This window comes from Salvelinus alpinus, chromosome 19 (genome assembly GCF_045679555.1).
Source record: "Salvelinus alpinus chromosome 19, SLU_Salpinus.1, whole genome shotgun sequence".
Classification (NCBI taxonomy): Eukaryota; Metazoa; Chordata; class Actinopteri; order Salmoniformes; family Salmonidae; genus Salvelinus; species Salvelinus alpinus.
This window is the reverse complement of record NC_092104.1, coordinates 3048936-3071073: the sequence shown is the minus strand read 5'-3', so window position 1 is coordinate 3071073 and position 22138 is coordinate 3048936. Positions and strand designations below refer to the sequence as shown.

At 44.2% G+C, this 22138-nt stretch overlaps 1 protein-coding gene across 1 annotated transcript in view; it reads right to left on the bottom strand.

Annotated features, from left to right (window-relative positions):
• Positions 1-22138, bottom strand: part of LOC139545991 (PDZ domain-containing protein 2-like) — a 226287-nt gene that overhangs the window by 98788 nt on the left and 105361 nt on the right. Inside the window, exon 4 of the mRNA XM_071354254.1 lies at positions 10108-10696. Within this exon, the coding sequence (XP_071210355.1) occupies positions 10108-10696 (589 nt within the window). The remainder of the gene's footprint in view (positions 1-10107; positions 10697-22138) is intronic.

The following is a 22138-nucleotide window of genomic DNA, read 5'->3' as shown; positions in this document are numbered from 1 at the left end:
ATGTCTGTGTGCTAGCTACTCAACCAGGGCTGGATTCCATTATAATAACGACAGGCCTGATGTCTGTGTGCTAGCTACTCAACCAGGGCTGGATTCCATTATAATAACGACAGGCCTGATGTCTGTGTGCTAGCTACTCAACCAGGGCTGGATTCCATTATAATAACGACAGGCCTGATGTCTGTGTGCTAGCTACTCAACCAGGGCTGGATTCCATTATAATAACGACAGGCCTGATGTCTGTGTGCTAGCTACTCAACCAGGGCTGGATTCCATTATAATAACGACAGGCCTGATGTCTGTGTGCTAGCTACTCAACCAGGGCTGGATTCCATTATAATAACGACAGGCCTGATGTCTGTGTGCTAGCTACTCAACCAGGGCTGGATTCCATTATAATAACGACAGGCCTGATGTCTGTGTGCTAGCTACTCAACCTGGGCTGGATTCCATTATAATAACGACAGGCCTGATGTCTGTGTGCTAGCTACTCAACCAGGGCTGGATTCCATTATAATAACGACAGGCCTGATGTCTGTGTGCTAGCTACTCAACCTGGGCTGGATTCCATTATAATAACGACAGGCCTGATGTCTGTGTGCTAGCTACTCAACCAGGGCTGGATTCCATTATAATAACGACAGGCCTGATGTCTGTGTGCTAGCTACTCAACCAGGGCTGGATTCCATTATAATAACGACAGGCCTGATGTCTGTGTGCTAGCTACTCAACCAGGGCTGGATTCCATTATAATAACGACAGGCCTGATGTCTGTGTGCTAGCTACTCAACCAGGGCTGGATTCCATTATAATAACGACAGGCCTGATGTCTGTGTGCTAGCTACTCAACCAGGGCTGGATTCCATTATAATAACGACAGGCCTGATGTCTGTGTGCTAGCTACTCAACCAGGGCTGGATTCCATTATAATAACGACAGGCCTGATGTCTGTGTGCTAGCTACTCAACCTGGGCTGGATTCCATTATAATAACGACAGGCCTGATGTCTGTGTGCTAGCTACTCAACCAGGGCTGGATTCCATTATAATAACGACAGGCCTGATGTCTGTGTGCTAGCTACTCAACCAGGGCTGGATTCCATTATAATAACGACAGGCCTGATGTCTGTGTGCTAGCTACTCAACCAGGGCTGGATTCCATTATAATAACGACAGGCCTGATGTCTGTGTGCTAGCTACTCAACCAGGGCTGGATTCCATTATAATAACGACAGGCCTGATGTCTGTGTGCTAGCTACTCAACCAGGGCTGGATTCCATTATAATAACGACAGGCCTGATGTCTGTGTGCTAGCTACTCAACCAGGGCTGGATTCCATTATAATAACGACAGGCCTGATGTCTGTGTGCTAGCTACTCAACCAGGGCTGGATTCCATTATAATAACGACAGGCCTGATGTCTGTGTGCTAGCTACTCAACCTGGGCTGGATTCCATTATAATAACGACAGGCCTGATGTCTGTGTGCTAGCTACTCAACCAGGGCTGGATTCCATTATAATAACGACAGGCCTGATGTCTGTGTGCTAGCTACTCAACCTGGGCTGGATTCCATTATAATAACGACAGGCCTGATGTCTGTGTGCTAGCTACTCAACCAGGGCTGGATTCCATTATAATAACGACAGGCCTGATGTCTGTGTGCTAGCTACTCAACCAGGGCTGGATTCCATTATAATAACGACAGGCCTGATGTCTGTGTGCTAGCTACTCAACCAGGGCTGGATTCCATTATAATAACGACAGGCCTGATGTCTGTGTGCTAGCTACTCAACCAGGGCTGGATTCCATTATAATAACGACAGGCCTGATGTCTGTGTGCTAGCTACTCAACCAGGGCTGGATTCCATTATAATAACGACAGGCCTGATGTCTGTGTGCTAGCTACTCAACCAGGGCTGGATTCCATTATAATAACGACAGGCCTGATGTCTGTGTGCTAGCTACTCAACCAGGGCTGGATTCCATTATAATAACGACAGGCCTGATGTCTGTGTGCTAGCTACTCAACCAGGGCTGGATTCCATTATAATAACGACAGGCCTGATGTCTGTGTGCTAGCTACTCAACCAGGGCTGGATTCCATTATAATAACGACAGGCCTGATGTCTGTGTGCTAGCTACTCAACCAGGGCTGGATTCCATTATAATAACGACAGGCCTGATGTCTGTGTGCTAGCTACTCAACCAGGGCTGGATTCCATTATAATAACGACAGGCCTGATGTCTGTGTGCTAGCTACTCAACCAGGGCTGGATTCCATTATAATAACGACAGGCCTGATGTCTGTGTGCTAGCTACTCAACCAGGGCTGGATTCCATTATAATAACGACAGGCCTGATGTCTGTGTGCTAGCTACTCAACCAGGGCTGGATTCCATTATAATAACGACAGGCCTGATGTCTGTGTGCTAGCTACTCAACCAGGGCTGGATTCCATTATAATAACGACAGGCCTGATGTCTGTGTGCTAGCTACTCAACCAGGGCTGGATTCCATTATAATAACGACAGGCCTGATGTCTGTGTGCTAGCTACTCAACCAGGGCTGGATTCCATTATAATAACGACAGGCCTGATGTCTGTGTGCTAGCTACTCAACCAGGGCTGGATTCCATTATAATAACGACAGGCCTGATGTCTGTGTGCTAGCTACTCAACCTGGGCTGGATTCCATTATAATAACGACAGGCCTGATGTCTGTGTGCTAGCTACTCAACCTGGGCTGGATTCCATTATAATAACGACAGGCCTGATGTCTGTGTGCTAGCTACTCAACCTGGGCTGGATTCCAATATAATAACGACAAGCTGGAGTGGTCAGCTGGGGAGTGAGCTGTGGTAGAGCCCAGAAGCCTGGGGTCTATACTAAAGTACAGGTCTACCTAGACTGGATCAATGAATTAATTGTGGTTAATTGTGGTCTGTGTGCTAGCTACTCAACCTGGGCTGGATTCCATCATAATAACGACCTCCCTTGTTCCTCGTTTAGAAGTCAGAGGGTAAATCATCAAGGACATAGGAATGGAGAGAGGGAGGTAGAAAGAGAGACAGAGCGAGAGGTATTTGATACTTGTATTACCTCATTAATAGCGATACCAGCCTTGTTGACACTGATAGTTGTAACGCACACAAGCCCCACATTATTATCACCAGTAGTTTACATAATGATATATTAATCACCAGTAGTTTATGTCACGCTTTGATCTGTTTCACCTGTCCTTGTGATTGTCAGGTGTCTGGAGGTTTAGAGGGTTGTTGCTAAACAACCAGCCCGTCTGTAGGTTTTGTTGCTAAACAACCAACCCGTCTGTAGGTTTTGTTGCTAAACAACCAACCCGTCTGTAGGTTTTGTTGCTAAACAACCAACCCGTCTGTAGGTTTTGTTGCTAAACAACCAACCCGTCTGTAGGTTTTGTTGCTAAACAACCAACCCGTCTGTAGGTTTTGTTGCTAAACAACCAACCCGTCTGTAGGTTTTGTTGCTAAACAACCAACCCGTCTGTAGGTTTTGTTGCTAAACAACCAACCCGTCTGTAGGATTTGTTGCTAAACAACCAACCCGTCTGTAGGTTTTGTTGCTAAACAACCAACCCGTCTGTAGGTTTTGTTGCTAAACAACCAACCCGTCTGTAGGTTTTGTTGCTAAACAACCAACCCGTCTGTAGGTTTTGTTGCTAAACAACCAACCCGTCTGTAGGTTTTGTTGCTAAACAACCAACCCGTCTGTAGGTTTTGTTGCTGAACAACCAACCCGTCTGTAAGTTTTGTTGCTAAACAACCAACCCGTCTGTAGGTTTTGTTGCTAAACAACCAACCCGTCTGTAGGTTTTGATGCTAAACAACCAACCCGTCTGTAGGTTTTGTTGCTAAACAACCAACCCGTCTGTAGGTTTTGTTGCTAAACAACCAACCCGTCTGTAGGTTTTGTTGCTAAACAACCAACCCGTCTGTAGGTTTTGTTGCTAAACAACCAACCCGTCTGTAGGTTTTGTTGCTGAACAACCAACCCGTCTGTAAGTTTTGTTGCTAAACAACCAACCCGTCTGTAGGTTTTGTTGCTAAACAACCAACCCGTCTGTAGGTTTTGATGCTAAACAACCAACCCGTCTGTAGGTTTTGTTGCTAAACAACCAACCCGTCTGTAGGTTTTGTTGCTAAACAACCAACCCGTCTATAGGTTTTGTTGCTAAACAACCAACCTGTCTGTAGGTTTTGTAAAGAGAAGAGACCCTGAGAGTATTGTGAGTGATGATACACACACCCTGGGAGCATGGGGTTATTACTAAGCACCTGTCCAGTCCTGTTCTGTCCTGTCGAAGGTGTTGTGTTGTGAATGATGACAGGTAGGTAGGCGGTCGCAGTGAGTCTGTCAAGGAGAGACTTGTCTGGGCTAGTTCTCTCCCAACACCCTCTACCAACCCTAACCCAACAGTTAGCCCTCTCCTCTCCCAACACTAACCCAACAGTTAGCCCTCTCCTCTCCCAACGCTAACCCAACAGTTAGCCCTCTCCTCTCCCAACGCTAACCCAACAGTTAGTCCTCTCCTCTCCCAACGCTAACCCAACAGTTAGTCCTCTCCTCTCCCAACACTAACCCAACAGTTAGTCCTCTCCTCTCCCAACACTAACCCAACAGTTAGTCCTCTCCTCTCCCAACACTAACCCAACAGTTAGTCCTCTCCTCTCCCAACAATAACCCAACAGTTAGCCCTCTCCTCTCCCAACGCTAACCCAACAGTTAGTCCTCTCCTCTCCCAACACTAACCCAACAGTTAGTCCTCTCCTCTCCCAACACTAACCCAACAGTTAGCCCTCTCCTCTCCCAACACTAACCCAACAGTTAGTCCTCTCCTCTCCCAACGCTAACCCAACAGTTAGTCCTCTCCTCTCCCAACACTAACCCAACAGTTAGTCCTCTCCCAACGCTAACCCAACAGTTAGTCCTCTCCTCTCCCAACGCTAACCCAACAGTTAGCCCTCTCCTCTCCCAACTCTAACCCAACAGTTAGCCCTCTCCTCTCCCAACACTAACCAAAGTGTTAGTCCTCTCCTCTCCCAACACTAACCCAACAGTTAGCCCTCGCCTCTCCCAACAGTTAGCCCTCTCCTCTCGCAACACTAACCCAACAGTTAGTCCTCTCCTCTCCTCTACCAACACTAACCCAACAGTTAGTCCTCTCCCCTCCCAACACTAACCCAACAGTTAGTCCTCTCCTCTCCCAACACTAACCCAGCAGTTAGCCCTCTCCTCTCCCAACACTAACCCAGCAGTTAGTCCTCTCCTCTCCCAACACTAACCAAAGTGTTAGTCCTCTCCTCTCCCAACACTAACCCAACAGTTAGTCCTCTCCTCTCCCAACGCTAACCCAGCAGTTAGGCCTCTCCTCTCCCAACACTAACCCAACAGTTAGTCCTCTCCTTTCCCAACACTAACCCAACAGTTAGTCCTCTCCTCTCCCAACACTAACCCAACAGTTAGTCCTCTCCTCTCCCAACACTAACCCAACAGTTAGTCCTCTCCTTTCCCAAATCTTTAATTCAAACAACATCATAACAGCTAGCCCTCTCCTAGTCCTGAATGGTGTTAACCTAACATCGGAAGAGTCTGACACCAAAACAACAGACGTTAGTCCTGAATGGTGTTAACCTAACGATGGAACAGACCACCTGACTAGGTGGAGCCGAGCTTCGCAACACAGGCTTCCGACATGTCACAGTCAGTCAATCAGATCCCTGTGTGTCTCCCAGTGAGATCCCACTGTTTCCTCAGACAGTTATTAAAAAACACTAACAACCACTGTAGGTAGTTTTCTCAGCTAAAGTTACTCCTAACAGGGAAGAGATTAGCTAATGTTACCCCTAACAGGGAAGAGATTAGCTAATGTTAGGCCTAACAGGGAAGAGATTAGCTAATGTTACTCCTGACAGGGAAGAGATACGCTAATGTTAGGCCTAACAGGGAAGAGATTAGCTAATGTTACCACTAACAGGGAAGAGATTAGCTAATGTTACCCCTAACAGGGAAGAGATTAGCTAATGTTACCCCTAACAGGGAAGAGATTAGCTAATGTTACCCCTAACAGGGAAGAGATTAGCTAATGTTAGGCCTAACAGGGAAGAGATTAGCTAATGTTAGGCCTAACAGGGAAGTGATTAGCTAATGTTACCCCTAACAGGGAAGAGATTAGCTAATGTTACCCTAACAGGGAAGAGATTAGCTAATGTTACCCCTAACAGGGAAGAGATTAGCTAATGTTACCCCTAACAGGGAAGAGATACGCTAATGTTACCCCTAACAGGGAAGAGATTAGCTAATGTTACCCCTAACAGGGAAGAGATTAGCTAATGTTAGGCCTAACAGGGAAGAGATTAGCTAATGTTACCCCTAACAGGGAAGAGATTAGCTAATGTTACCCCTAACAGGGAAGATATCTGCTAATGTTACCCCTAACAGGGAAGAGATACGCTAATGTTACCCCTAACAGGGAAGAGATACGCTAATGTTACCCCTAACAGGGAAGAGATACGCTAATGTTAGGCCTAACAGGGAAGAGATTAGCTAATGTTAGGCCTAACAGGGAAGATATTAGCTAATGTTAGGCCTAACAGGGAAGAGATACGCTAATGTTACCCCTAACAGGGAAGAGATTAGCTAATGTTAGGCCTAACAGGGAAGAGATTAGCTAATGTTACCCCTAACAGGGAAGAGATACGCTAATGTTACCCCTAACAGGGAAGAGATTAACTAATGTTACCCCTAACAGGGAAGAGATTAGCTCATGTTAGGCCTAACAGGGAAGAGATTAGCTCATGTTAGGCCTAACAGGGAAGAGATTAGCTCATGTTAGGCCTAACAGGGAAGAGATTAGCTCATGTTAGGCCTAACAGGGAAGAGATTAGCTCATGTTAGGCCTAACAGGGAAGAGATTAGCTCATGTTAGGCCTACCCCTGATAGGAAAGAGAGTCTGGATCAACCAGAAGCGTCCCAACCAGAAACATTAGTATCTGGTATGCAGGATGTTCAGGTGTATTGTAGCTATCCGAGCTCAATGCTAGTGTTAACGTAGCTTGCTGTAGTGTGTATTTGTTTAGGATTGATCTCAATTGTCTGTGGTGAGGTTATTCACTGTGGATGACTCATGGGTGTACATAGGGAGGTATGAGGTTTTTTAAAGATTTGTCCAGTGAAGGTGACTCAACATGTGGAGTTTTAATGGAGATTAAGAAAGATGGCCAGACTGTCTCATTTCATTGTTTACTACTGTTTCTGTCCTCAGTTTGGTTCTCATGTAAGATGTTACACAGCTTTGGAATACTTTGGTATTTTCAAAAGGCTTCATCTTCAAGCTCTAAACCAGCCAGCCCTTTAAAACCAGAGGCCTTTGAGTTTAGAACGTTAAAAAGTGGGCAATCTGATCCTGAAAGGGCCTCAAGCCTAACCTCCTCTGATTGACTAAACCACTGAAACATGGGAACATCTGCCTGTCTCATTGGTTCAATCATTGGCACAAGGGAACATATCCCTTCTGATTGGCTAAAACACTGACACATTCGGAACATCTGCACTGGGCTGGAAACAAACTGGCTATTCTAAGCCCGTGGTATGCCAGATTAACACAGAGCAGAGATGAGAGACTCTCTCAGGGTGTGTTACATCAGAAACATATGGAGACGACCACACATCCAAGATCAAGCTACGGCTCTCTTTCTTTAAGAGACCGCTACATACGGTCTTCTTTCAGTGCTGATGAGAGGATGAGTGCAGGATGGTACAGTATATATATATATATATATGCACATCACCAGTCCAAAGTTTTAGAACACCTACTCAGGCAAGGGTTTCTATTTATTTTTACTATTTTCTACATTGTAGAATAATGGTGAAGACATCAAAACTATGAAATAGCACATATGGAATCATGTAGTAAGCAAAAAAGTGTTAAACACAAATTAAAATATATGTTCTATTTGAGATTCTTCAAAGTAGACACCCTTTGCCTTGATGACAGCTTTGCAAACTCTTGGCATTCTCTTCCAACAGTCTTGAAGGAGTTCCCACATATGCTGAGCACTTGTTGGCTGCTTTTTCTTCACTCTGCGGTCTAACTCATCCAAAACCATCTCAAATGGGTTGAGGTCGGATGATTGTGGAGGCCAGGTCATCTGATGCAGCACTCCGTCACTCTCCTTCTTGCTTAAATAGCCTTTACACAGCCTGGAGGTGTGTTAGATTATTGTCCTGTTGAAAACAAATGATAGTCCCACTCAGCCCAAACCAGATGGGATGGCGTATCACTGCAGAATGCGGTGGTAGCCATGCTGGTTAAGTGTGCCTTGAATTCTGAATAAATCACTGACAGTGTCACCAAAGCACAGCACCCCCACACCATCACACCTCCTCCTCCATGCTTCACGGTGGGAACCACACATGTGGAGATCATCCGTTCACCTACTCTGCGTCTCACAAAGACACAGCGGTTGGAACCAATAATCAAGAATTTGGACCAAAGGACAGATTTCCACCGGGTCTAATGTCCATTGCTGTTGTTTCTTGGCCCAAGCAAGTCTCTTCTTATTATTGGTGTCCTTTAGTAGTGGTTTCTTTGCAGCAATTCAACCATGAAGGCCTGATTCACACAGTCTCCTCTGAACAGTTGATGTTGAGATGTGTCTGTTACTTGAACTCAATGAAGCATTTATTTGAGCTGCAATCTGAGGTGCAGTTAACTCTAATGAACTTATCCTCTGCAGCAGAGGTAACTCTGGGTCTTCCTTTCATGTGGCGGTCCTCATGAGAGCCAGTTTCATCACAGCGCTTGATGGTTTTTGCGACTGCACTTGAAGAAACATTCGAAGTTCATGAAATTTTCCGGATTGACTGACCTTCATGTCTTAAAGTAATGATGGACTGTCATTTCTCTTTGCTCATTTGAGCTGTTCTTGCCATAATATGGACTTGGTCTTTTATCAAATAGGGATATCTTCTGTATACCACCCCTACCTTGTCACAACACAACTGATTGGCTCAAACGCATTAAGGTGGAAATAACTTCCACAAATTAACTTTTAACAAGGCACACCTGTTCATTTAAATGCATTCCAGGTGACTACCTCATGAAGCTGGTTGAGAGAATGTCAAGAGTGTGCAAAGCTGTCATCAAGGCAAAGGGTGGCTACTTTGAAGAATCTCAAATATAAAATATATTTTGAACTCTTTTTTGGTTACTACATGATTCTATATGTCTTATTTCATAGTTTCAATGTCTTCACTATTATTCTACAATGTAGAAAATAGTAAAAAATTAAGAAAAACCCTGGAATGAGTAGGTGTCCAAATTTTTGACTGGAATACATACTGTATCTATAACATACTGTGTCTTACCTGACTGGAGGTATCACTGCTGAGGGATTCTGTCTGTCCTACCTGACTGGAGGTATCACTGCTGAGGGATTCTGTCTGTCTCACCTGACTGGAGGTATCACTGCTGAGGGATTCTGTCTGTCCTACCTGACTGGAGGTATCACTGCTGAGGGACTGTCTGTTCTACCTGACTGGAGGTATCACTGCTGAGGGACTGTCTGTCCTACCTGACTGGAGGTATCACTGCTGAGGGATTCTGTCTGTCTTACCTGACTGGAGGTATCACTGCTGAGGGACTCTGTCTGTCCTACCTGACTGGAGGTATCACTGCTGAGGGACTCTGTCTGTCCTACCTGACTGGAGGTATCACTACTGAGGGACTGTCTGTCCTACCTGACTGGAGGTATCACTGCTGAGGGACTCTGTCTGTCCTACCTGACTGGAGGTATCACTGCTGAGGGACTCTGTCTGTCCTACCTGACTGGAGGTATCACTACTGAGGGACTGTCTGTCCTACCTGACTGGAGGTATCACTGCTGAGGGACTCTGTCTGTCCTACCTGACTGGAGGTATCACTACTGAGGGACTGTCTGTCCTACCTGACTGGAGGTATCACTGCTGAGGGACTCTGTCTGTCCTACCTGACTGGAGGTATCACTGCTGAGGGACTCTGTCTGTCCTACCTGACTGGAGGTATCACTACTGACGGACTCTGTCTGTCTTACCTGACTGGAGGTATCACTGCTGAGGGACTCTGTCTTGTGTTCTGACAGTCCTCTGTGGAAGCGATTCGGCAGGGTGGCGGTTCCTCCCCCGTTCTGCAGATGATGTGGGATCGCTAGAGGGGGCCGAGCAGTCCCTGGTCCTGGTTCTCTTGGCTCCTCTTCTAGGGGCGTGTCCATGGAAGGTGTGCAGCTACTAGGCTCTGGGGGCGTAACTTTCGTGTCCATGGAGATCGCACAGCCTCCGTTGCCGCGGTAACCGTTCTCCAGCGTTTCCCCACCGCCATCGTCCCAGCTCTCGTTCTTAGGGCCCAGCTCTTTACTATCACGATTGAACGTCGACCGGGCGATGATGCCAAACTTTCGCGTCCGTTTGCTGCCACCGGTCTGCGTCGCAAGGCTGTCAAGAGGCTCGGAGGACACGCTGCTCCTACGGTCCAGGGAGTATCGGCCATCTTGGATGCCACCACTGCCACCGGTGACGGTGGCGTTGCCGTTTCCATTGCACGGAGGGAGAGGGGCTTTACGCTTGATCCTCCGGAGCATGATCAGGTAGATGCAGCCTCCATTCCAACACTGGTCAGCCAGGTAACTGTTCAGAGAACATAAGAGAAGACAAAACGGAGAGATGTCAGAATGTGTGGGGACGGGAGTCTCCCGGTCACAGATAAACATATAAAAAGACCAAAGGAGATGACACATATGAACCCATTTCTGATTAATTATTCCATTTGGAAATTAAAGGCATGAAAAGACCTTTGGAAAAGACTGTATTGTAGGGAATTGAAATAATTTCCTCCGAGCATATTAAACAGTGTAAATCATCCTTCCTTCTAACTCTTAATTCTTCTTTGATATCTCTGACTGCAGCTCATTGCTAAGCAGACGCCATTTCAGTTTCAGTGGCACTTCACATGTCATTTCAGGCAAATTTGTGTCTGTGAGTTAGGCAGGAAAAACATGCTGCAGTATGCCAAAACATGTCTAGACAAGAACAGTGAGTGAAAAAACCCACTCAGCCTAGGAATATAATCTGAAAAGATTTAGGATGGCAGGAAGATGTAGAAGTGAATAATGAATATCTGAACATATCCGTTCTTTCTCCTATATGTTGTTTGCTATGGAATATAGTCTAACCTTGTCAAATTAAATCTACTTGCTACAGTAGTCTGGTTATGTTATGCTTGCTACAGTAGTCTGGTTATGTATTGCTTGCTACATTAGTCTGGTTTTGTTATGCTTGCTCCAGTAGTCTGGTTATGTTATGCTTGCTACAGTAGTCTGGTTATGTTATGCTTGCTACAGTAGTCTGGTTTTGTTATGCTTGCTCCAGTAGTCTGGTTATGCTTGCTACAGTAGTCTGGTTATGCTTGCTACAGTAGTCTGGTTATGCTTGCTACAGTAGTCTGGTTATGTTATGCTTGCTACAGTAGTCTGGTTATGTTATTGCTTGCTACAGTAGTCTGGTTATGTTATGCTTGCTACAGTAGTCTGGTTATGTTATGCTTGCTACAGTAGTCTTGCTCCAGTATTATTTTCCTGTGTTCCATCATAGAAAGAACTAATGACTTTGGACAAGTCACCTGGTTAACCAGGATCCTGCTGGGTGCGGACAGGCTCTCATGAATTCCTGCATAACTACAGACACTTCTGGCTGACTTTGAAAGGAATTTACATACGTGTGTGGGGGTGTGTTTTTATTTCAGCTACTCATTAACTTGATCGGGGGCGTGCGTGTTTAACTACACTGCATGATCATGGCTGAAAAGTCCAAACTCATTTGCAGACTTGTTTACGGTAAATACAGTAGGTTAGACACAATATCAGCTAGGCTCCAAATCAAACCGTAAGAAGCCCAAACAAAGAGTAATATATAAAGTCAGATGTACTGTGGCGTAGGAGACTCTGCATTGCACGGCTTGCCTTACACTCAGCTAATGAATACGTAGAGCAGGGATGGGCAACTTTGATGGGGGTTTGGGGGCAACAACAAAAAACGGAACTCATCACGAGGGGCTGCAGTGGCTTGTGGGTCTGCGTACCCATATCTATTTTAGCGGCCACCCCCTCGTGACAGATTGAAACTTGGATGGTAAGAGATTGAAATGTGGATAATAAGCTGACTGTACAGAGTGAATGAGAGCTGTCAGGGGACGAGCTCCAGTGTGAAAGAGGATTCTAGATACCCCAACCAGTTCTAGATACCCCAACCAGTTCTAGATACCCCAACCAGTTCTAGATACCCCAACCAGTTCTAGATACCCCAACCAGTTCTAGATACCCCAACCAGTTCTAGATACCCCAACCAGTTCTAGATACCCCAACCAGCTCTAGATACCCCAACCAGTTCCAGATACCCCAACCAGTTCTAGATACCCCAACCAGCTCTAGATACCTCAACCAGTTCTAGATACCCCAACCAGTTCTAGATACCCCAACCAGTTCTAGATACCCCAACCAGCTCTAGATACCCCAACCAGTTCCAGATACCCCAACCAGTTCTAGATACCCCAACCAGTTCTAGATACCCCAACCAGTTCTAGATACCCCAACCAGCTCCAGATACCCCAACCAGATCTAGATACCCCAACCAGTTCTAGATACCCCAACCAGATCTGTATACCCCAACCAGCTCTAGATACCCCAACCAGTTCTAGATACCCCAACCAGTTCTAGATACCCCAACCAGCTCCAGATACCCCAACCAGATCTAGATACCCCAACCAGTTCTAGATACCCCAACCAGTTCTAGATACCCCAACCAGTTCTAGATACCCCAACCAGTTCTAGATACCCCAACCAGTTCTGGATACCCCAACCAGTTCCAGATACCCCAACCAGTTCTAGATACCCCAACCAGTTCTAGATACCCCAACCAGTTCTAGATACCCCAACCAGCTCTAGATACCCCAACCAGTTCCAGATACCCCAACCAGTTCTAGATACCCCAACCAGCTCTAGATACCTCAACCAGTTCTAGATACCCCAACCAGTTCCAGATACCCCAATCAGTTCTAGATACCCCAACCAGCTCTAGATACCTCAACCAGTTCTAGATACCCCAACCAGCTCTAGATACCTCAACCAGTTCTAGATACCCCAACCAGTTCTAGATACCCCAACCAGTTCTGTATACCCCAACCAGTTCTAGATACCCCAACCAGCTCTAGATACCTCAACCAGTTCTAGATACCCCAACCAGCTCTAGATACCCCAACCAGCTCTAGATACCTCAACCAGTTCTAGATACCCCAACCAGTTCTAGATACCCCAACCAGCTCCAGATACCCCAACCAGTTCTAGATACCCCAACCAGTTCCAGATACCCCAACCAGCTCTAGATACCCCAACCAGCTCTAGATACCCCAACCAGCTCTGTATACCCCAACCAGTTCTAGATACCCCAACCAGTTCTAGATACCCCAACCAGCTCTAGATACCCCAACCAGCTCTAGAGACCTCAACCAGTTCTAGATACCCCAACCAGCTCTAGATACCTCAACCAGTTCTAGATACCCCAACCAGTTCTAGATACCCCAACCAGCTCCAGATACCCCAACCAGTTCTAGATACCCCAACCAGTTCCAGATACCCCAACCAGCTCTAGATACCCCAACCAGCTCTAGATACCCCAACCAGCTCTGTATACCCCAACCAGTTCTAGATACCCCAACCAGTTCTAGATACCCCAACCAGTTCTAGATACCCCAACCAGCTCTGTGTCAGCTGAGTTTTTAGATCTATACCATTTTATAAAAAATGACATGCAATTCTACGTATTTTGTCATAAAGATGGAGGGCAAATGTTTGCAGTTTTTTATATGATAACTGATGATCAAATGGACCCCACACCAAATCGGTAATTCGACCATGCTTACTACGAGTTTAGCTGGCCGCTTACCTTGACTAATTTACCAATCTGAAGAAAACGAAAAAAATAGCTGTCACGGGCTAATTGAGTGTCTGTTGATGCACAGCATTTCTAAATGGTACCTGGTGTATTCTACTATTCTACCTCTCAACAGGAAGTTCAGACCCCGACTGAGTTCTGCCAGTTGCCCATCCCTGGCTTAGAGTAATCTTGCTGAATGGAACAGAGCTTGGCATAGTCAGGCTGCAAAACACAGCCATTTTCCCAATCCATGTACACAACATAACTATGGAGGAGAATGGTAGTTGTTTCATAGATGAGGATCATTGCACACACTGGCAATAATAAATAACCCCCCAAAAAACGATGTTTTAAGTTGAATATTAGATTTTGTCTGAAGTTCAGAATGTATTTTGACCCATGCACTAACAAGGCTTTTCATAATCAGCAGCTTGACTGCTGCTAGAGTCCTGTACCTGTATTGATCTGCTACAGTCCTGTACCTGTATTGATCTACTACAGTCCTGTACCTGTATTGATATACTAGAGTCCTGTACCTGTATTGATCTGCTACAGTCCTGTACCTGTATTGATATACTAGAGTCCTGTACCTGTATTGATCTACTACAGTCCTGTACCTGTATTGATCTACTACAGTCCTGTACCTGTATTGATCTGCTACAGTCCTGTACCTGTATTGATCTGCTACAGTCCTGTACCTGTATTGATATACTACAGTCCTGTACCTGTATTGATCTACTACAGTCCTGTACCTGTATTGATCTACTACTACTAGAGTCCTGTACCTGTATTGATCTACTAGAGTCCTGTACCTGTATTGATCTGCTAGAGTCCTGTACCTGTATTGATCTACTACAGTCCTGTACCTGTATTGATCTACTACAGTCCTGTACCTGTATTGATATACTACTACTAGAGTCCTGTACCTGTATTGATCTACTAGAGTCCTGTACCTGTATTGATCTGCTAGAGTCCTGTACCTGTATTGATCTACTACAGTCCTGTACCTGTATTGATCTACTACAGTCCTGTACCTGTATTGATCTACTACTGCTAGAGTCCTGTACCTGTATTGATATACTAGAGTCCTGTACCTGTATTGATCTACTACAGTCCTGTACCTGTATTGATATACTAGAGTCCTGTACCTGTATTGATCTGCTACAGTCCTGTACCTGTATTGATATACTAGAGTCCTGTACCTGTATTGATCTGCTAGAGTCCTGTACCTGTATTGATCTACTACAGTCCTGTACCTGTATTGATATACTAGAGTCCTGTACCTGTATTGATCTGCTAGAGTCCTGTACCTGTAGTGATCTACTACAGTCCTGTACCTGTATTGATCTACTACTGCTACAGTCCTGTACCTGTATTGATCTACTACAGTCCTGTACCTGTATTGATATACTAGAGTCCTGTACCTGTATTGATCTACTACTGCTACAGTCCTGTACCTGTATTGATCTGCTACAGTCCTGTACCTGTATTGATCTGCTACAGTCCTGTACCTGTATTGATCTGCTACAGTCCTGTACCTGTATTGATCTACTAGAGTCCTGTACCTGTATTGATCTACTAGAGTCCTGTACCTGTATTGATCTACTACAGTCCTGTACCTGTATTGATATACTACAGTCCTGTACCTGTATTGATCTGCTACAGTCCTGTACCTGTATTGATCTACTAGAGTCCTGTACCTGTATTGATCTACTAGAGTCCTGTACCTGTATTGATCTACTACAGTCCTGTACCTGTATTGATCTACTAGAGTCCTGTACCTGTATTGATATACTAGAGTCCTGTACCTGTATTGATCTGCTACAGTCCTGTACCTGTATTGATCTACTAGAGTCCTGTACCTGTATTGATCTACTACAGTCCTGTACCTGTATTGATCTACTACAGTCCTGTACCTGTATTGATCTGCTACAGTCCTGTACCTGTATTGATCTACTAGAGTCCTGTACCTGTATTGATATACTACAGTCCTGTACCTGTATTGATCTACTACTACTAGAGTCCTGTACCTGTATTGATCTGCTAGAGTCCTGTACCTGTATTGATATACTACAGTCCTGTACCTGTATTGATCTACTACTACTAGAGTCCTGTACCTGTATTGATCTACTACAGTCCTGTACCTGTATTGATCTACTACTACTAGAGTCCTGTAGCTGTATTGATCTACTACTACTAGAGTCCTGTACCTGTATTGATCTACTACTGCTAGAGTCCTGTACCTGTATTGATCTACTAGAGTCCTGTACCTGTATTGATCTACTACTGCTAGAGTCCTGTACCTGTATTGATATACTACTACTAGAGTCCTGTAGCTGTATTGATCTACTGCACTGCAACAACAGATGTACTCACATTGGATGGGTTGATTAGGATTCAAACCTTCTCTCAAACTGCCTAATGCATACACTTACAGTAGGTTTTCCCCATTAAATGTACTTGGTCATGTAAACGTGTTTTTTTTTCATGTAAGACATTCCACTCATTTAAACATTATGGGGAGGATTTCCCAGACACAGATTAGGCCTAGTAGTACAGGACTGAAACGCAAGATCAAGGGAAAATCTCCGGCCAAAATTCTGTCTAATCCAGGACAAGGTGTTATCTGTGTTATCTGTGTCCACGAAACATTTTACCTTACAATTATTTACACACACACGCACGGCCATAGATTCTTAAAGAATCTAACTCATATAATAAATGCCTCATGAGTTTAGGCCAATTGTCATACAATATCAGAACCCCAAATATATGCTTGTTCAAATTCATACGTTTCTCAACAATGTACACAGAACAAACAAAAAATATAAACGCAACATGTAACAATTTCAAAGATTTTACTGAGTTACAGTTCATATAAGGAAATCAGTCAATTGAAATTAATTCACTAGGTCCTAAATCGATGGATTTCACATGACTGAGAATACAGATATGTATCTGTTGGTAGGGGCGTGGATCAGAAAACCAGTCAGTATCTGGTGTGACCACCATTTGCCTCATACAGCGCGACACATCTCCTTCACATAGAGTTGATCAGGCTGTTGATTGTGGCCTGTGGAATGTTGTCCCACTCCTCTTTAATGGCTGTGTGAAGTTGCTGGGTGTTGGCGGGAACTGGAACATGCTGTCGCTCACGTCAATCCAGAGCATCCCAAACATGCTCAATGGGTGACATGTCTGGTGAGAATGCAGGCAATGGAAGGACTGGGACATTTTCAGCTTCCAGGAATTGTGTACAGATCCTTGCGACATGGGGCCATGCATTATCATGCTGAAACATGAGGTGATGGCGGCGGATGAATGGCACGACAATGGGCCTCAGCATCTCGTCACCGTATCTCTGTGCATTCAAATTGCCATTGATAAAATGCAATTGTGTTAGTTGTCCGTAGCTTATGGCTGCCCATACTATAACCCCACCACCACCATGGGGCACTCTGTTCACAACGTTAACATCAACAAACCATTCACCACACGACGCCATACACGCTGTCTGCGGTTGAGAGATCGGTTGGACGTACTGACAAATTCTAGGAGGCGGCTTATGGTAGAGAAATGAACAATCAATTCTCTGGCAACAGCTCTGGTGGACATTCCTTCAGTCAGCATGCCAATCGCATGCTCCCTCAAAACGTGTCACATCTGTGGCATTGTGTTGTGTGACAAAACATTTTAGAGTGGGGTTTTATTGTCCCCAGCACAAGGTGCTCCTGTGTAATGATCATGCTGTTTAATCAGCTTCTTGATATGCCACACCTGTCCGGTAGATGGATTATCTCTGCAAAGGAGAAATGCTCACTAACAGGGATGTAAACAAAGCAACTAACAACAGGCGCCTGGCTAGCTAGCTAGCAACTAACATTACAACATCAACTAACGAAACAGATACAATTTCAATAATGTAGGCTATCTGGCTTGAATTCAACTTTAAATAGGTCTTACAGTAGATATTGCTGAGAACAAATATATATTGAGCGTCAATGTTGTCCGGATATAAAACGTTGGCTAGCTAAACACTTGTGTAGCAAGCTGTTGCTAAGATACGAGGGAGTGGCTAGGTTTCAGTTTAGTGTCACAGTTCGGTACATAGAAGAGATAGATCTCCAATGAGGACATTTCTCACTTTGAATGAGACTCTTTCAATCTGTAATCCTAATCCTAATTCTATGTATCTTTTTCTGTTTCTCCTTCAACAAAAATGTAATATTAGCCTGTTAGCCCCCATGTAATTAGTTAGCTTTCCTTCATTGTTTGTTGTAAAGGATAGCAGAGAAAATATTGTTTTTAATTCAAATCATCAACACCTTTCTTCGGAAGGAAGGAAGTTGACATAATGAATCTTTCTCTGTGATTCGAGTGTCACTGTTGACAACTTTGTGGAATTTCTTGCAGGTCAGTGCCTATTGGATAACGTAAATATTTCAAACCCACTTTTTGCAAGAAAACTAGCCAACTGGTTACCATTTAGGAAATGGAGTTCTTAGCTGAGGTCCCAAATGTTAATCAAGAATATGGAGTATTGACGGAAAAAACTCACTTTAACATGCATTGGCCAATCAAATCATAATATAGACACGTTGCCTCCATAATGATGTACTAGTGAACAATGAAGTGCACAGTAGTATTAAAGGGTATGAAGCATTATGAAGCATTATGAAGCCCCCACACGAACCCTGCCTTGATTTCTCTGTCATTCAGAGTCAGTAGAACAACGTCAGTAAATCTCATTATAAAGTGACATAAGGTAGTCAGTCTTCCAAGTGTCGTCATAAACAACAACAACAACAACAACACAGGGAAATAAAGAGCATCTAGCACATGATTTATACTCTTAGTTTAGATGTCTGCTCTACAGGATCAGAGGGAGGTCAGTTAAAACTACAGCAGAGGTATTACCAACAGACATGATAACGCTCCACCACATACCTTTAACTAGGCTTAGTTATACAACGTTTCAAATCAATCCTCGTCAGAGGTGGTTCACACCGTGGACTCTTCTCACGGCACGAAGAGAAGAAGGAGAGGTCACACCTGAACACTGTCAAGAAATGTCTTTCAATCGCCACCTCCTGCTCTGTCACGTCCGTCTCAAAGTGGCATGTAGATGAGCTTATTCCCCTGTGAACGGACACTACTGCTTCTCCTGTCTGTGGTCAATTACAGACCCAAAATGGACTTCATTGTAGACAGAAATATTGGCTGAGTGCTGTTGTTTGCCATAGTTTGTGACTGTGAGGCTTACTGCAGGAACTAAGCCCCCCCACAGCAGCTATTCTCTAGCGTAGTACAGACAATGTCCTGACTGGCAGCTTTGACAGCTAGCAACCACACAAACAAAGCATTTGCTTACATCCACGACTGGGACAGCACAGACAATGGAAAGAGGGGCCAAACACAATTTCAACACCAACTGGGAGAGAGATATAAACACGAAAATAAACTATTTTGAAAAACAGACTGGTGTCTGAGTGCTGGGTTGTCAACAGCTGGAACACATCCTTTGACAGACTGTGTCTCTTTGCAAATCTTTTTTTGGGGGGGAAATTGAAACAAACTAAATCCTAAAATTCACCAGAGAGAGAGAGAACATTTTGAACATTGTTGTGGCTTCCTGAGGATGTCAAACGACTTTCTGAAACCTTTATCTATGAATGTATATAGTATCCAACTAGTTGGTCAGTAGTTGTGTGGTTGTGGTCAGTAATGTTGTGGTCAGTGCTGAATGCTAGTTGGTGAATAATGTTATGGTCAGTACTGAATGCTAGTTGGTCAGTGCTGAAGGCTAGTTGGTGAATAGTGTTATGGTCAGTACTGAATGCTAGTTGGTCAGTAATTGTGTGGTTGAGGTCAGTACTGAATGCTAGTTGGTCAGTAATGTTGTGGTCAGTACTGAATGCTAGTTGGTCAGTAATGTTGTGGTCAGTGTTGAAGGTTAGTTGGTGAATAATGTTGTGGTCAGTACTGAATGCTAGTTGGTCAGTAATGTTGTGGTCAGTACTGAAGGTTAGTTGGTGAGTAATGCTGTGGTCAGTACTGAATGCTAGTTGGTCAGTAATGTTGTGGTCAGTACTGAATGCTAGTTGGTCAGTAATGTTGAGGTCAGTACTGAAGGTTAGTTGGTCAGTAATGTTGTGGTCAGTACTGAAGGTTAGTTGGTCAGTAATGTTGTGGTCAGTACTGAAGGTTAGTTGGTCAGTAATGTTGTGGTCAGTACTGAAGGTTAGTTGGTCAGTAATGTTGTGGTCAGTGCTGAATACTAGTTGGTGAGTAATGTTGTGGTCAGTGCTGAATACTAGTTGGTCAGTAATGTTGTGGTCAGTACTGAATGCTAGTTGGTCAGTAATGTTGTGGTCAGTACTGAATGCTAGTTGGTCAGTAATGTTGTGGTCAGTACTGAATGCTAGTTGGTCAGTAATGTTGTGGTCAGTACTGAATGCTAGTTGGTGAGTAATGTTGTGGTCAGTACTGAAGGTTAGTTGGTGAGTAATGTTGTGGTCAGTACTGAAGGTTAGTTGGTCAGTAATGTTGTGGTCAGTACTGAATGCTAGTTGGTCAGTAATGTTGTGGTCAGTACTGAATGTTAGTTGGTGAGTAATGTTATGGTCAGTACTGAACGTTAGTTGGTCAGTAATGTTGTGGTCAGTACTGAATGCTAGTTGGTGAGTAATGTTGTGGTCAGTACTGAATGTTAGTTGGTGAGTAATGTTATGGTCAGTACTGAATGCTAGTTGGTCAGTAATGTTGTGGTCAGTACTGAATACTAGTTGGTGAGTAATGTTGTGGTCAGTGCTGAATGCTAGTTGGTCAGTAATGTTGTGGTCAGTACTGAAGGTTAGTTGGTCAGTAATGTTGTGGTCAGTACTGAATGCTAGTTGGTCAGTAATGTTATGGTCAGTACTGAAGGTTAGTTGGTGAGTAATGTTATGGTCAGTACTGAAGGTTAGTTGGTCAGTAATGTTGTGGTCAGTACTGAATGCTAGTTGGTGAGTAATGTTGTGGTCAGTACTGAATGTTAGTTGGTGAGTAATGTTACGTTCAGTACTGAAGGTTAGTTGGTCAGTAATGTTGTGGTCAGTACTGAATGCTAGTTGGTCAGTAATGTTGTGGTCAGTACTGAATGCTAGTTGGTCAGTAATGTTGTGGTCAGTACTGAATACTAGTTGGTGAGTAATGTTGTGGTCAGTGCTGAATGCTAGTTGGTCAGTAATGTTGTGGTCAGTACTGAAGGTTAGTTGGTCAGTAATGTTGTGGTCAGTACTGAATGCTAGTTGGTCAGTAATGTTGTGGTCAGTACTGAATGCTAGTTGGTGAGTAATTGTGTGGTTGTGGTCAGTACTGAATGATAGTTGGTCAGTAATGTTATGGTCAGTACTGAAGGTTAGTTGGTCAGTAATTGTGTGGTTGTGGTCAGTGCTGAATGCTAAGGCCTTTATTTTACATGTCTAAAGAAACTCCAATGCTTTAGAATATTATAACATAGGTTGAATAGGAACACTTGTCACGAAGAGCGATCTACAACTCTGTGGCATCTTACTGTATGTTTGGAATCTCATCTTCATAATGTGTAATTCATTTACAAAATGATTTAACCTCCTTACATTGTAAATTCTATTCACATTCTATTCTTTCCATTAAACAATGATGAGCGTGTCTTGGAATCGTACTGATTGAGAGTTGATGAGATGAGGGGGCTTTCGTTAAGATCTGATTGACAGGTGATGAGATGAGGGGGCTTCCGTTAAGATGTCATCAACCATCCTCCTTCACTTCCTCTTTGCTGTTAATGATACTGGTGAAACATCGCTCTGTCTGAAGCATTCATCTATCCACCTTCATGTGGTAGGACCTTACCATGGCAACCACAATAAGGTTAACGACAGGTTAATTCTGTGTACTAATACATTTACGTTTGCTAATCAAAAGGGTCCCCTCTTCAAGAGCATCTTATGAAGCTGGATTCAGACACAAATGTTTACCCATAGAAATAGAATAACTTAGGACTCTATTCAGTCTGTGAAGAGTTACAGACTGAATAAATAGACATGTAAAGGTCATTTCCAGCTGAGATGACGTAGTTTACCGTGAGATTGCAGTCTCCGCTAACGCCGGAAAACATTGCCT